Source organism: Camelus ferus, chromosome 3 (genome assembly GCF_009834535.1).
Source record: "Camelus ferus isolate YT-003-E chromosome 3, BCGSAC_Cfer_1.0, whole genome shotgun sequence".
Taxonomy (NCBI): Eukaryota; Metazoa; Chordata; class Mammalia; order Artiodactyla; family Camelidae; genus Camelus; species Camelus ferus.
Genome location: NC_045698.1, coordinates 49,776,951 through 49,791,958, shown reverse-complemented (window position 1 = coordinate 49,791,958; position 15,008 = coordinate 49,776,951). Strand labels below are relative to the sequence as shown.

General features: G+C 35.8%; 1 protein-coding gene across 1 annotated transcript in view; it reads left to right on the top strand.

The window, feature by feature from the left end:
- CERT1 (ceramide transporter 1) overlaps window positions 1–13,589 on the top strand; it is a 119,539-nt gene extending 105,950 nt beyond the window's left edge. The window contains 7 exon segments of the mRNA XM_032474354.1: window positions 1,964–2,096; window positions 2,967–3,037; window positions 5,254–5,382; window positions 5,908–5,940; window positions 5,942–6,038; window positions 7,277–7,413; window positions 10,501–13,589. Of these exon segments, the coding sequence (XP_032330245.1) occupies window positions 1,964–2,096; window positions 2,967–3,037; window positions 5,254–5,382; window positions 5,908–5,940; window positions 5,942–6,038; window positions 7,277–7,404 (591 nt within the window). The 3' untranslated portion in view covers window positions 7,405–7,413; window positions 10,501–13,589.
- The last annotated feature ends 1,419 nt before the right edge of the window (window positions 13,590–15,008 follow it).

Genomic DNA, 15,008 nt, shown 5'->3' with positions numbered 1-15,008 from the left:
TGAAACTTTGGTTGGAGAAGGAGGATATTGACATTAAAAGATAAAATTACTTAGGTCTTTCTGATAACAGTGCATGAAAAATTGGGAAAAAAAGCGATCTCTGCTTTGAGACAATTAGATTGTTTTGCACTGAGGAGAAGCATTTGAACTATGTCTAGAAATGGAAACAAAGTGTGACAAAGGTGAAGTGAGTGTATTTTAGGCAAGATACAACATGAGCAAAACTTGAAAGCACTTTTTTAACATTTTTTTATTGAGTTATAGTCATTTTACAATGTTGTGTCAAATTCCAGCATAGAGCACAATTTTTCAGTTATACATGAATATACATATATTCATTGTCACTTTTTTTTTCCTGTGAGCCACCACAAGATCTTGTATATATTTCCCTGGAAAGCACATTTCTAATTCACGAGTTTTGTATAGACTTTTGACCAGAATTATTCTAGCAAATGAGATACCATATTAGATGTTGAAATTTTCTCTCCTTCTGAATAGGGAGCAAGTTAAGAAATAAGATAGAGGAAGTTACCAAAATGCTAGTTGTACTTCTGATAAGCTAACATAGCTGGACAATCACAGGGCTTCCCCACAAGAGCAGGCCCCAAAAGCAGACCAGGAGATATCCTGTCTGCAGGAGAAGAGGTTGAGCCAAGCCTGCCTAGTCTTCCTTCTATGCTCACCATTCAGATGTCCCTGTTCCCCGCCAGGGAGGAGGAAGTAAAAGGGCGAAGGGGAACCGGGAGTAATAGTCTAGATGAAGTTCCTCCACATGGAATGAGGGGTAAAGAAAAACTGCTCCTACACCTTTAGGGAGAACAGAGATTGGGGCTGGACTATGGGGAGTATAAAATAACCCACTAAACAGAATATTCTGTTGTCTGTGGCAGTAGGCTATCCATTGAACACAAAGTAACATTTTAGGAGGATTAGGCTAATAGAGAAGAAACTCGAGACCAAGAAAACCACTTAAGAGAATCGGGTACAAGGTGATGGAAAGCCTACCTAAAAGAGGTAACCAGTGAATAGAAAAGTCAGGCTGTTGGTTGAGTATCTTATAGAGGATTAGTAATAAACTTAACAGCTTTGTAAAGTGTGAAGGGAGGAATCAGAAGTCTATAAGAGTTTCTTGTTTGGGTGACTAGGAAAATAGCAGTCCCAATAACATGAATAAATAAGCACATAAGGAAAGGTAGCTGGAGAGAGAGATTGCAAAAGAGAAATTATATGAAATGCCTAACAGTGTTTGGCCCCATAGGCACTCCATAAAATGAGAGCTGGTTCTCCCTGTGATAACATGTTTATTCATTTCTCAAAAGAGCATATTACAGAATTGTCTAAAGTAACAAACCTATAATTTTGAAGTAATTAATTTCATTCAGCAGTTTACATATACAATCTCAGCATTTAAAGCAAGACAGACCTTTAGGTATGCAGCCTTAGTATTTACAGCAGAATATCATCAATCTTTATGCCATTTTAGCATAATTCAACAAATAATTGAGAGCCTACTGTGTTTCAGATACCATTCTAAATCTGAGGTTACAGCATTAAAACAAAACTGCCTTAAATCAGTATCCCTAAGCAAATTATGTTTTAACCAGGCAGATTTGGCCTTCTTAGCCATGTTGAACAGTATTTGAGAATGTTCAGTAAATAATGCCTAATTTAAATTGATATATTTACTTTTTTAACAACTCAGTAGTTTAATCATTGATTATATATGCATGTTTTTCATAGTTGACATTTACCTTGGATTTGTAGTTTTAAATATTTTTTATGTATTGTCTTTGTTAATAATTTGAGATTTTAAACTTTCTTTTAGCTGAATATTTATGTTCCAGAAGTACATTTTCATATGTAAAATTCTAAAAAGCAGCTAAATTTTAAAACATGCTTTCAAGTTTGTACTTCAGGGGTTCAAGTTTTATTTTTTAAACAGATTTTTAAATATATCCTCTAGGTATATAGAAGAGAAGTAGAAGAAAATGGGATTGTTCTAGATCCTTTGAAAGCTACCCATGCAGTTAAGGGCGTTACCGGACATGAGGTCTGCAATTACTTCTGGAATGTTGACGTTCGCAATGATTGGGAAAGTAAGCTGCCGTTATGAATAGTTTTTTTTATAATTATCGTTGTGAATTTAATATCAAACCTAACTTGGTTTTCTACATCTAATCTATAAAGTCAATATGGAAAGTATCTGGAGAATCATATAGGGGACTGGATAATACCTAACATTTAAATGAAGTTTTTCACTGTACAAAATGCTTCTCAGCACATTATAGCTTTTGATCCACTGCCTCAATAATCCTGTGTCATAGATAGGGAATTAGGTATAAATTAGATAGGTCATGTGACTTGTCAGAGGCCACAGAACTAGTTAGTGGAAAAATTGGGACTAAAATTGAAGATTTCTGTTTTATCGTCTTCGCTCTTCCTAAACTGTTTTGTTTCCATGGTAAATCCTAGTTGAATCTTGCTGGGGTTTGTTTAGAGTAATTCTTGGTGTGTATGTGTGTTTCCGGTAGGCACCAAATTTCATAAATACTGATAATTAAGAACAACATGTTTATCAGTGGCAGTTTGACACTTTTTTTCCACAAACCTAAATAGAATAGCTTATTCAGCTTCAATAAATGGGGAATTACAGAGAGGGGAAGGGTTGTATTGTTAAGGAATAATTTGTGCTTAAGTAATGCAATGATTAGAACTGATTTCTTGCAGTGGGAGCTAGATATTGGGCCAAAGAAAATGAGATGTCTTAGTGATTAGATGTCACAGCCACCACCTATCACCCTAATGCTAAATATACCTTCCATTTGAACTTAGCCTGGGTAGAGCAGAATCCTGATCATTTTACCATAATGTCCATTTTTAATTGACTTTCATTATAAGTGAATTAATCATATTCTAAGAAAAGATAATAGATCTTTTTGACTACTAACATTTTCTCTTCATTTCAGCAACTATAGAAAACTTTCATGTGGTGGAAACATTAGCTGATAATGCAATCATCATTTATCAAACGCACAAGGTAAATGTCTTTTCATCCCCAAAGGATTCTAGCGTAGTTCAAACTGAGACATATAAGTTCTCCAAAGCAAAATTTGGCAGGAAATTAAGTGCTACAGAAGATTCAAAGACTTTATTAATAATCCATGAACTTCATGTATTTGAAAGGTGTATCAGCTCATTTAAAGCAAAAATTCGTACAAGCAAGAACCCAAGAAATATCCAGAAACAGTGTGTTTGATAAAGATCTGCAGTGTTGTGCACACTTTCAGTCTAGAAGAGAAAATATAAAAGTCCATTTAAATACTTTTCTAGCATCTGGTCTCTAGAGGGGGTGAGTGAGCTACCAGATGTGAAGGTGATAGACTCCTGTGACAGCACCAGAGGGGTGGGAAATACGTTATTAGCCTGAGTTAAGACTCACAGAAATTAAGGTGATCCAAGTGGAGTACATGAAATCAAGGGAAAATTGCTGAGCATCACTATTGAGAGATCGGTCATATCCCAGAAACAGTCATTTAAGTTGGCTCCCTTTCACTTCGTTTCTTCCTCTGCTATTCTCAATATTAAAATTATAGAATGTTCTCTCTTACCTTATTCTGCTCTGTTCCCTTTCTGAAAATTGCCAAGTGTTACATTGAATAAATAATAATAAAATAAATTAAAATTTTAGAGATCCACCAAAAGCAGTACTGTGTTATATAAGAAAAATAAGATACAATAAGTAGTTCATTTTTCTTTGTTTAACAATTTTTAATTGAGCTGAATATATGAAAATATTTAAGGTTTGCTATGTATTTCTTGAACTCAGTCTTGTCATCTGAGGCATCTTACGTTTAATGACTATGACCTAGGCTTCATTTTACATGATAGCTAACTCAGGAAATGTGTAACAGGATTCTGTTTTGGCATACCAATTAAGGAGGGGTCTAGGGTGAAATCTAAAATTTAGTAGATGCTAAAATATTAGTCACCCTGTGATTTGCAATGAAAATAAATGGCGAGTCATTTAGATTCAGAAGAATTTTACTATCTGAAGATTAATGATCCTGGCAAATAGTCTGCTAAAAGTATTTGCCTGGTAAATAGTAGATGGAGGGGAGGTTTATATAGGTTGTATTAGGATTATTTCTGGAAAAATAAAACTAAAAACTATTTATATGTATTTTATATTTAACAACTTAAGTTAGAATTATAATTATTTGAATAAACAAATTCTGGCATTAATTTTTTTCAGCAAAATTCAGTAACCCTGTATACAACATCTTTCTCTTTATCTTTGGCTTCTTTTATAATACGATCTTAAAGAGGGATACTCATCTCTTGATATTTGTCATTCATACTCTTTAAATTTCTGTCTTATCATCATCCTTGTGGATTTGCATCCATTGGTTCTAATATGGCCAGATTTTCATTTATTATTGTCTTCACTTACATTTGCCCAACACTGCTTTCATCAACTTCCTAAAATATTGTATCTTTAAGAGATCAACCATTTCACTTTGCACATGATTTTTGTTGTATTGACACTGAGCTGTTGGCTGTTTATTAAATTCAGCAATCGGGAAAGACCCTGTGCATATTTTCTCTCATTTTGAAGTACAGAGGCCCAGTTTTCAGAGACCGAGGGTCCGTGTAATTCCAACAGTATATGTTTTTCCTTGCATAGCATGAAGTTGGAAGATTCAGTCTTACTGATTTGGAATTCTTCAAATATTATTATGATATCAAAGGAGCGGTCTTCTTTCCCTAAAATCTTTGCTTTTAAAATCTTCACTGTGAACAATTGAAACAGAGGTTTTACTATACTTAAAGCAGAATAATAGCTGTAGGAGGGGGTACTGGGGAGTGATTGCTAAACAGATACAGAGTTTCTGTTTGGAATGATGAAACATTGAGAACTAGATGGTGGTAGTGTTTGCATAACATTGTGAATATAATTAATGCTGCTGAATTGTACACTTAAAAATTATTTAAATGGCATTTTATATTACATATATATACTACCACAATTTAAAAAATGAAGAAAAAATAACAACATTATTCCTTTGGTATGTTCTGCAAAGCTATTAATTCAATGTTTGTAATTAATCCTTTGATGGGTATTCTCATATGCTTTCCATTTAAAATTTGACAGATACTACCTTAAACTAAGGCATTTGTTAGTTTTCTTTGTTAGTTACATAATATGAATAAAAAGTAGTTCAAATTTTCAAAAGATTTTTACTTCTTCCACAGAGAGTGTGGCCTGCTTCTCAGCGGGATGTGTTATATCTTTCTGCCATTCGAAAGATACCAGCCTTGACTGAAAATGACCCGGAAACTTGGATAGTTTGCAACTTTTCTGTGGATCATAACAGTGCTCCTGTAAGTACACCGTATAGTGTGTATAGTTGTACAATATAAACCTCAAAATACAGCACAGGGCAAAAGTGATGAACACACGCCACACACAGATACTTGATGTAATATGCTTCGTAGATTCTTGTTTATTGAAGCTGGCTCCATTGTGCTATCTGAGGGCAGCAGTCATGGCTGTGAACATCCCAGCAGGGTTGTTTTCCTTTCCTCCTGAGGTGGGAGGAGACAGCGGAGTAAGTAGTATAGGTAGGCCCCTTCTCCCAGTTGCCTCTTAAGCCATGATCAACTTCTGGCAAAACCTCTGCGGTTTCTACCTCAGTTGAGCCCCTTTTACTACCTAAGAAAGGGGAAAACCATTCCTGGTATCATATCAACCTAGCATGTATTTTTTATTGGTGCTTATAAATTTTATTGGAGATGCTGATGAGTTATGCTTTTGGTTAACTTCATGTGGAATTAGACCAGAAGAGATTACAAAATACTGGGTATCGACTACATTGGTGTTTTGTTTTTATTTTTTTGTTTTGGCAGCTTAACAATCGATGTGTCCGTGCCAAAATAAACTATTGCTATGATTTGTCAAACCTTGGTAAGCCCACCAGAGGGAAACCAGGAGATTAGCAGGGACAACATTCTATGCAAGATTACTTATGTAGCTAATGGTATGTATTTTGTTGTTTGTTTTTGCTACTTGATAATGTAGATATTCTTACTAAGATCTACATAACTGACAGTTTGGACTAATACTATTTACATATCTCTTTTTAGTCTTTGTTCCTTAGATTTAGTAATTTTTAATTTGGAGAGATACGTATCAAAATTATCAGGAAACTTTCAAGTTTCACCCTAGAACTACTGTATCAGAATTTCTGAAGCTGGGGAAGGATGGGTAAATTTTAAAACTTCATCTCTAGATCACTGTTACATATTGTTGCTTTTAAGAACTATTTTATTAGATATTTGCCTATTAGAGTATATGTGTAATTAAGAATATAAGCATCAGTCAAAGGAAATTAGCATTTCTTTTTTTTTCCAAATTTGCAAAGACTTTTAGATGTTTACAGCATAATGTTAAGTCGGGTAAGAAAAAACAATATAAAATCCATTTCAATAATTTTAAAAAGAAGAAAAGAATATATGTGTGTGTGTGTGTATATATATATATATGTGTATGTATATATATATATATTTGAAAAGTTGGGAAGAAATATATCTAAATGTTAATGCTGAATTGTTGCTTGGTTGTTGAATTACTGGAGACTGATGTTTTCTTGAATTACTGGAGATTGATGTTTTCTTCTGTTACTTTTTTACTTTATAATTTTTGGTTTTTTAAAATTGAGATATAGTTGACATAAAATAATTATGTTAGTTTCAGGTGAACAGTTCTTTTTCTTATTGTCAGGCTTTTTAGTTTCCTGAATCTTTGCTCCCTGGTCCTTTTTTAGTTGCTCGTGACATATTTATTTCATACCTGCCTACTGTTGGACGGCCCTGTGTATCAGCTGTTCTCTTTCCTTGCTACACCCCCAGTCAAATCTTTAAACCTTTTTTATATGGGCTATCGCTGCTAGTATGTTTAGGAGACTCTTACGCCTAAGTAAGTTACTATATGATTATAGTAGAATTTAATGAATAAATCTGCCTTAAGTAACCTAAAGTGTTTCTTTACTAATATTTGCATATAATTGAGGAAACCAAGAACGTTTTAGAAAGGTAATAAATGTTTATTTGCTCTCTGTTCTCATCTAGTGGTTAGTATTAAGGAATGAGTGGTCAAGATTTTAAAGGTGCTGTTCCAATGTGAGGAATTTTTAAAAAGCAAGAGAACAAAAGGGGTGCTTCACATGTATTTGGACAATTTTATTTTAACAGTTTGAATTTTTCGTTTATCTCACAGTAAACCCTGGAGGATGGGCACCAGCCTCAGTGTTAAGGGCAGTGGCAAAGCGAGAGTATCCAAAGTTTCTAAAACGTTTTACTTCTTACGTACAAGAAAAAACTGCAGGAAAACCTATTTTGTTCTAGTATTAACAGGTACTGGAAAATATGTTATCTATTTTTGTAAACTTTATTTGACTAATATGGCTCTACAGACATTACAATGTAATTAATTGTTGAAAGTAGTTTCTGTGTTATTTGATGTTCCCAGATGTGAAGAGTTTTTGTTCTTACAGCCTTTAAAACTTAATTTTTCATTATCTTTCTGCGTATATTAGGTAATATCTGCTTAATTTAAGGAAATGTAAGTATTATGGGACTATAAAACTTCAGAAGTGCAAATTCCTTGTATTTCTCCCTTCCCAGAAATTACTGTTAGGTTTGTCATATATTCTTCCAGACTTTATGTATGTACTGGCAATATTTCTTTGGTTCTTTTAAAAAACACTGTTTTGAGCTTGCTTTTTCTACTTAACAGTGTATCTTGACTATTAGTACATTTAAAGATATGAGACATAGAAAGGTGTCTTGAGTTTTTAACATCTTTTATATGAATGTTGCAGAATTTATTAACCACAGTCTCATGTTAATGTCTGGTTGGTTCCCATGTTTTTGCTGTCAGATAATGCGACACTGAGTATCTTTGTGGAAAGAGTTGAAATCTTTAATTTTTTTAAATAAGTGATGTTAACATGGTTCAGAAGTCAAAAATATGAAAAGATGCACAGTGAAACTTACCCCTTGCCCCCAATCACCCATTTTTGCTGCCCACTGCCCACATACACACAAAAGTGTATAGCTGCTGTTAGTAGTTTCTTGTGTCTTTCTAGAGATGTTTTATTTTCACCTGAATAAGCAAATGTAAGTGATTCCTCCCACAGATACACTTTTTTGTTGTTGAAAAAAGGTTGCGTCGTATGCACAAGGTTCTGCATCTTGTTTTTGCATGTGCTTTACCCGAAGGTCTTTGGTACAGAGCTGCTTTATTCTTTTTTCATGGCTATAAACAAATCCCATTGTATACATATGTATAACTTATCTAACCAATCCTCTGTTTGTAGATGTTAACGTCATTTCTGATTTTTGTAGAACAGTGTTGCCATCATACCCATGTGCCATTTTGTACGTGGGATGAATTACTAGATGTGGCATTCTTGGCGCTTTTTAAGGGTGGTTGTGCATTGTAAGTTAGGTACTGCCCTCTGTAGAGGCTGTATGAATTTACCATCTCACCAGCAATAATGTACTGGAGTGCCTCTTCCTCTGACCCTCTCACACAACATATGAAATAAAACTTCCTGATTTTTTCCAACTCTATAGGTGAAAAATACTTCCCCTGTGTAGTTTAATTGCAGTCCTTTTATTATTAATGAGGTTAAGCATCTCTTCATCCATTTGAGAAGCATTTGTATAATTCTGTTTCCGAGAAGCTCTGTGTTAACATTTACATTTGTAATGGATGTTGCCAAAGTATAATGTCCTAGCAATAAGCGTATATGAACATCCTCTCATTCTCACCCACGTTGAATGTTAAATCATTGGCTGAGAAATTTATATTCTTGAGTCAGTTTGTTTAGATAAAAGTAATATAGTTAATAACTAGATATAGTTGACCCATGAACATCTTGGGGGTTAGGGGCGTGAGCCCTCTGCACAGATGAAAATCAAGTAGGGCTTACAGTCTGCCCTCCATGTCCTTGGTGCCTGTGCATCCGATAATTCAGCCAACCCCAACCCCAGATCGTGTAGCTCTGAAAAGAATTCGTGTATAAGTGGGTGCATGCAGTTCAGACCCATGTTGTTCAAGGGTCAACTGTAGTGATTTATGTTTTTAATTAAGTCTGGTTTCTGATACTGTTTATAGTGTGTAATTCTTTAAAAAAAAAACTCAAAGGCTAAATTTATTCTCAGATACTAATGTAAGGGTTATTGCATTGATGTCCCAGATATTTAGCTTTTCCCAAGAAAATGGGTTTTTGCCTGAAAATGTTAAACAGGTTCTGGTCTTACTTCTCTGTTTGGGACAAAGCCTGATGTTTGAGGGATTCTCTTAAAGTGTAAGTGCACTGCCTAAATACGCTGTTTTTAGGGTAACTTGTACTTTGGAATTGTTATGGCTAGATCTGGACACATACCTTTGTGTTGATTGTCTCTGCGTTGTATTTATCAAATGCACCTAAAAACCTGATGCCACATGATGGCAGCAAGTTTGTCACCTTTCTTAGCTGGGTGTCTGTCACCACAGCCTTAAGATTTCTAAAGCGTTGCTGTTTGCTCAAACCAAGACCAAGACTCCAGCTGTATCTGTTTTCCCTCTTCTTCACCTCTACCTTCAGCCTTGCAGAGTAGGCAGAAAATATAACTGTGTATTAAGCAAAAGAAATCAGAGTGCAGTTATGTAAGAACGTGCTCTCAACTATGTTTGAGAAGAGTAATTTTGAAAACATTTGCAAAATACGTGCTAACACATTAATAGCATTTGCTTCTAAGCTGTCAGATTTGGAGCATCGTTTTATTGAACTGACTGTGTGGGCACCCACGAGTGTACACATTTCTTCCTTTGTGGACCTGGAAGGATGGGGTTAAAATCCTTGGAAAAGAATTAATCTCAGGGGAAGGAGGTGGTAGCACTGTTTGTGGATGTGTGTGTGTAAAGATAGAACTGGGAGGTCTCCCTGGCCAAAACTTAGCTCTGGCCTTTCAGACCAGTTGAGATTTTTGGTAGATGTATGAAGTGGAGCCTGGCTTTGAAAACTTAGGAAAGCTAACATTCTTAATTTTGGTGATAGAGAAATAGTAACTTTCAGTAGTGTCTATCATCTTTAGAGAAATTCCATGGAGGTTTAGTGGACTAAGAAGAAGGAAGTGCCAGTTTGTGGGGTACAGATCCAGACACTTCTGCTTCATACTCTCTCTGCCTGCGTTGTAGCACCGTACCCTTTGTAAATTTTTTCTGTCTCTCAGAAGATTTCTTATACCTTCTATTCCTTTCTGGTGGGATATTTGCAAGTGTGTAAAGATAATTTTACACTTAAGGGTTAAGAATCTTTAACATATAAATTTCAGTAGAGTTTCTGTGCATTGCATGAATTCGGAGGGTAGGGGGCGTCTGTTCTGCTGGTCTTGCAGCTGCTAGTGGTAATACAGTGCTGAGTGTCTTACTTCTTACTTTCTTTCCTACAGTGACTGAAGCAAGGCTGTGTGACATTCCATATTGGAGGAAAAAAATAAAAAAATTGGACACTCTAAGCTGGAACATAGGATCTACAGCCTTGTCTATGGCCCAACACCTTGGCCTTGTGTGTGAAAATGAAGAAGTACTGCAATAGCAAAGCTGAACACCTAAACACTAGCTGTCTCCTGCTAGGTCTCCTCGCTCAGCATATAACTATAAATACATGTAAAACTACATGTATATGGCTCTATTTTTATTTGCTTGCTCCTAGAAGAGAAAAAAATCAACTTTGAATCACAACTAGGAATTGATGCTTTAATTTTTGGAAACTTTTTCAGAATTTTTAATTTACTATGGTTCGGCCTAAGATCCTCAGCTGTATCAGGTTTTGTGCACAACAGAAAAGCACAAAAGTTGGACGCACATGGGGCATGTGCTTTCTGTGCACCAAATATCTGGATGGGGTTCTTTTTTCAGGCCTGCAGTCTAATCTGTGTCCAGAATTTTTTGACTTTTCTGCTCTGTATAATCGTAGAATGCATTGCTGCTGATTTCTATAATAAGTCATGTTGTCATGTAAAGTGTCTCTTCATAACTGAGGGCTGTCGGTAACCTGTGATTTCGCCTTTTCTATAGTCTTACTCCCATGAAGAACCTTGGTTCTGATGGAGAAAGAGTGAAAAGCTTTATTTTTTTCCCCCAGATATCTTTATATTTTTATTGTATTTTTAGTTGTGTACTGTGTGCTACAAGCTTTTTCAGTGTATTACAAACACGATTTGGTAACTTCTAAATTAGTTCTGCCTGCCTCCAAACAGAAACATCTGTATAACCTTACAGGTATAAACCACATTCTGGTTAAACGGTCAGAATAAAATGAACTCATGTTTTCGTGAAATTTGTAAGAGGAGATATGGTATCACTCGTTAAAGCAAACCAGACTGTTTGAGCTTTAACGTTTGGTTCTGTATTTCTGGTATTCAGTAACATGTATGTTTGTTAGTTCTTTCAAGTTTGGGTCAGTTTAAAAGATACATTGTAAGATATGCATAGAAAATGTGTGCACTGCCCCGGTTTGCCTCTCGATCAGAAACGTCAGCAGAGCAGTAAAGAAGTCCATGTGATTCAAATTGAAATTCTTTCTTTAGTTGCTATAAGCACCTAGATGTAAAATACCTTTTTTAGTAAAAACCGTGAATCATGGAGTTGAGGCAGGGAATAATACTCACTGAAGTAGAAATGACTGCCCACTTCAGAGTCTTCATTGTGTTGATACACAGATGTGCTTACAGAAGTCAGAGGCATTTTGTAGACGCTTTGCTGACTTGTTCATCTCTATGGAAACACAGAAATCAGACCCATTTTGTAAAGCAGAAAATCGTGTCACATGGAACATGTCCTGTATATATGTCATACGTGGTAATGGAGTCTTAATGACAAATGCAAGGTGATAATTTAATGATGGGATTCGTCTGATCACTTAATATACACAATCCTGGAAGTGAATTACTTGCATCAGATATAGTGGTATTTATTATTCTGTACAGAGAGAAAAATACATATAAGACATATGCTTACATTACATGCACGAGATTTCATGCTCCATAAATCTTTTCTATTTTTTAATTTACCTTTCTCTAAATGATGTGCATGGAATATGCCTTATTACAGAAAAACGCTGTTCATAATTTGACTACGTGGAAAAGTGCCTCTATGGTGGTAATGCTAGTTAAGGCAAATAAGACAAATTATCATATCAGTTTACTACATCACCAGTTAACATTTTATATTGTGATGTTTAAAAAAGAAAAGTTTATACCTCAAATGTGTACTTTATTTTACAATCAGTTGGGGGTTGGGAGTATGGGGGGGTTGGGGAGGGAAGGTTTATTCACCATAGCCACTGATGGGAATCGTCAGAAAAAAATTCTATATGCCCACTATAAATACTTTTCTGTTTGCCATTTCTGGTAGCTATCATGACTAAATTGGCTAGTTTTATTTTACAAAGGTATGGAAAGTTTACAGAGCGGTGTCTAGATCTGCATTAGTTGCATTTGCACTAAATGTTAGTGATATAATTTTGCAATTTATTCTGTAAATAAAATGATTACACTAAAAATATTTGTATTAAAAAAGAAGAAAAGGAAAAGATACATTTACCTTCAGATAATTGCACTAGCATTTCACTGGGGTAAACCCTGCCCAGCCAGATTTACAAGTGAGTTGGGGGCTAGGAACGGGGTTTAAAAGGGATCAGAGTGTGGAGAGGTGCTAACCCTTTAGACGACACTCAGACCCTCTGGGATTACTTCCGTGTGGCTAATTCCTACATGCTGAATGTACATGGCGTTTTCTCACCCACAGTTATTCTCACCCAGTTACTTCCTACTTCTCTTCCCCAAGAAAAAAAAAAAAATGTAAATCATTTTACTGTCTTTCCTACTCAGTTACTCTTTTGTACTGTGACAGAAACCTGAATGATGCCGGTGATGAGGGGTCTTGTCCCTGAGTGCCCACTTACATGCAGTTCAGGAGAGCGCAGTGTTTCGCTTGGAATTGAGGGCGCCTGCTTTTGAGGTGGAGGGCGACCAGAGCCGCTCTTGATTTGGGTTCTCCACAGGGGTAGCTACACCAGGGAGGAAGATGACTGGGAGGGTGTAAAGAACACAAAACAAGGAAAAGGAGGAGCGGGGTTCCCATTTGTTCACTTTCTCCAGCTAATTCGTACTCCTGTACAACACCAGTGTCAGTTGCTATTGAGAAAATTTTAGTTGGGCTGAGCTGGTTCTCTTGTGAAATTTGTGCTGGTTATTTTTAAGCTTATCAGTTGTTTGTCCAATTAAACACTTTCACCAGTATTTGATCCAAGTTGTACAGACGATGTATTTGGATTATTGTCATTGTTCATCTACAAACTCAAAACATAATCATTGTAAAGTACCTTGGGAGTGTGTGGAGTGTAACTGTTCTATAATAGCTTTATGGTCCTGATGATGTTTTTAAAAAAAAATAATAAAGTTGGATCTTCCATGTTACAATCACAAAATTAAAACCAGTATTTAAAAGTGGAAAAGTATTAAAATATTATGGACAAGTGTGCTTGCTTGCTTGTTTTTCTTAACCCCCAGGTACTGCCTTACATAATTCTCCGAGTAGTTAAGAGCTTGAAATATTCCAGTTCAGTGTTCTTCACACTGTAGGTTGTAACCCAGTTAGGGATCAAGAAGACTACTGAGTTGTGACCTAAAATAATTTTTAACAAAATAGAACAGACTAGATCAAGTACATAACAAATAATAAAAGTATTTTGTGAATCTTTTTTAACGTATGTATGCATTGTGTATACACACACACATGTGTAGGTTAGTTTTTAATGATTTTTTTTTTTTTTTTTTACTGTGGATCCTGTTCCAAAAGTTTTTTTGTTTGTTTGTTTGTTTTTAGTTGCTAGAGAGTGAAGCCATATGCAGCTGGGCATTTCTAAAATAAAAGCACAGTGCCAGTCATACACACTTAAAATTTAGCTATATGCATTTAGCCATAGATAAGTCATCCCTCATTCATTTAAATAATATGGCCAGCTCCACTTGGTACACACAGGGGATTTATGCCCTAGGACCACCATGAGATGGAAGTGTGGATTTGCACCTCACTTGGTCGTTGGTTGCCTTCACGGTTATACTGAAAGGCACTGATGTATTTCTCTCCTAGTGTTCAAAGATGCATACCATCCAAACAATATGACCTCTAGACACAAGCCAACTGTTTAATCTGGTGGGATGCTGGAGAGAAATCCATCTAGCTGTTGTGCTGGATTTATTTGTGGAGAAATGGTATGTAGTCCTCATGGCACACGAGAAATTTGTCAAGAGCAGTTTTAACTCTGTGCAGTTTTTGCCTTAAGCTTAGCTTTAGAATATAACCAAGGTGTAGTTCTAACAAGCTATTTCAAGTTGAATTGCTTTTTTAGTGTCTTCCAGGTTTTCTTGCCATTGTTTGACCTAGATTACCAGAGGAGGACTCATTGTTGGCCTTTGCATTGTCTACCCATTAAGAAAAATTTTGTGAACACTCCATGTCTGTACACTTTGAATAGCCTTAAACAAATATCCTAGTGTTAAACTCCTTTATTTGGCTTCTTCTCCGCAGAATTCTGTGAATTGAGTGCTATAACAAATCCTAAAGATCTTGGAAGTTACTAAAAGATGCTAACCAGGATATTCTTATCACCCAGGCTTTATGATTGTTGAGGTGCTAATGAGGATGTCTCCACTATATGTCTGTACCACACACCACACCTGCGTTTTATCTGACTTCTCCCCTTATGGTTGGTGGTGATGGTGATGGGTGGTGTCACCCGTATTGAAAAGATAAGGAAACAGACCAGAGTTCCAGGCCTACTGGGTGACTCTTGAGTCTTCTTGCTGTCAGACTCTGCTACTTTTAGTGCCTTGTGTCTAGAATATAGTGTTTGACAGAATAGAAAGAGCTGACATGCTTGAAGAACTTCGGG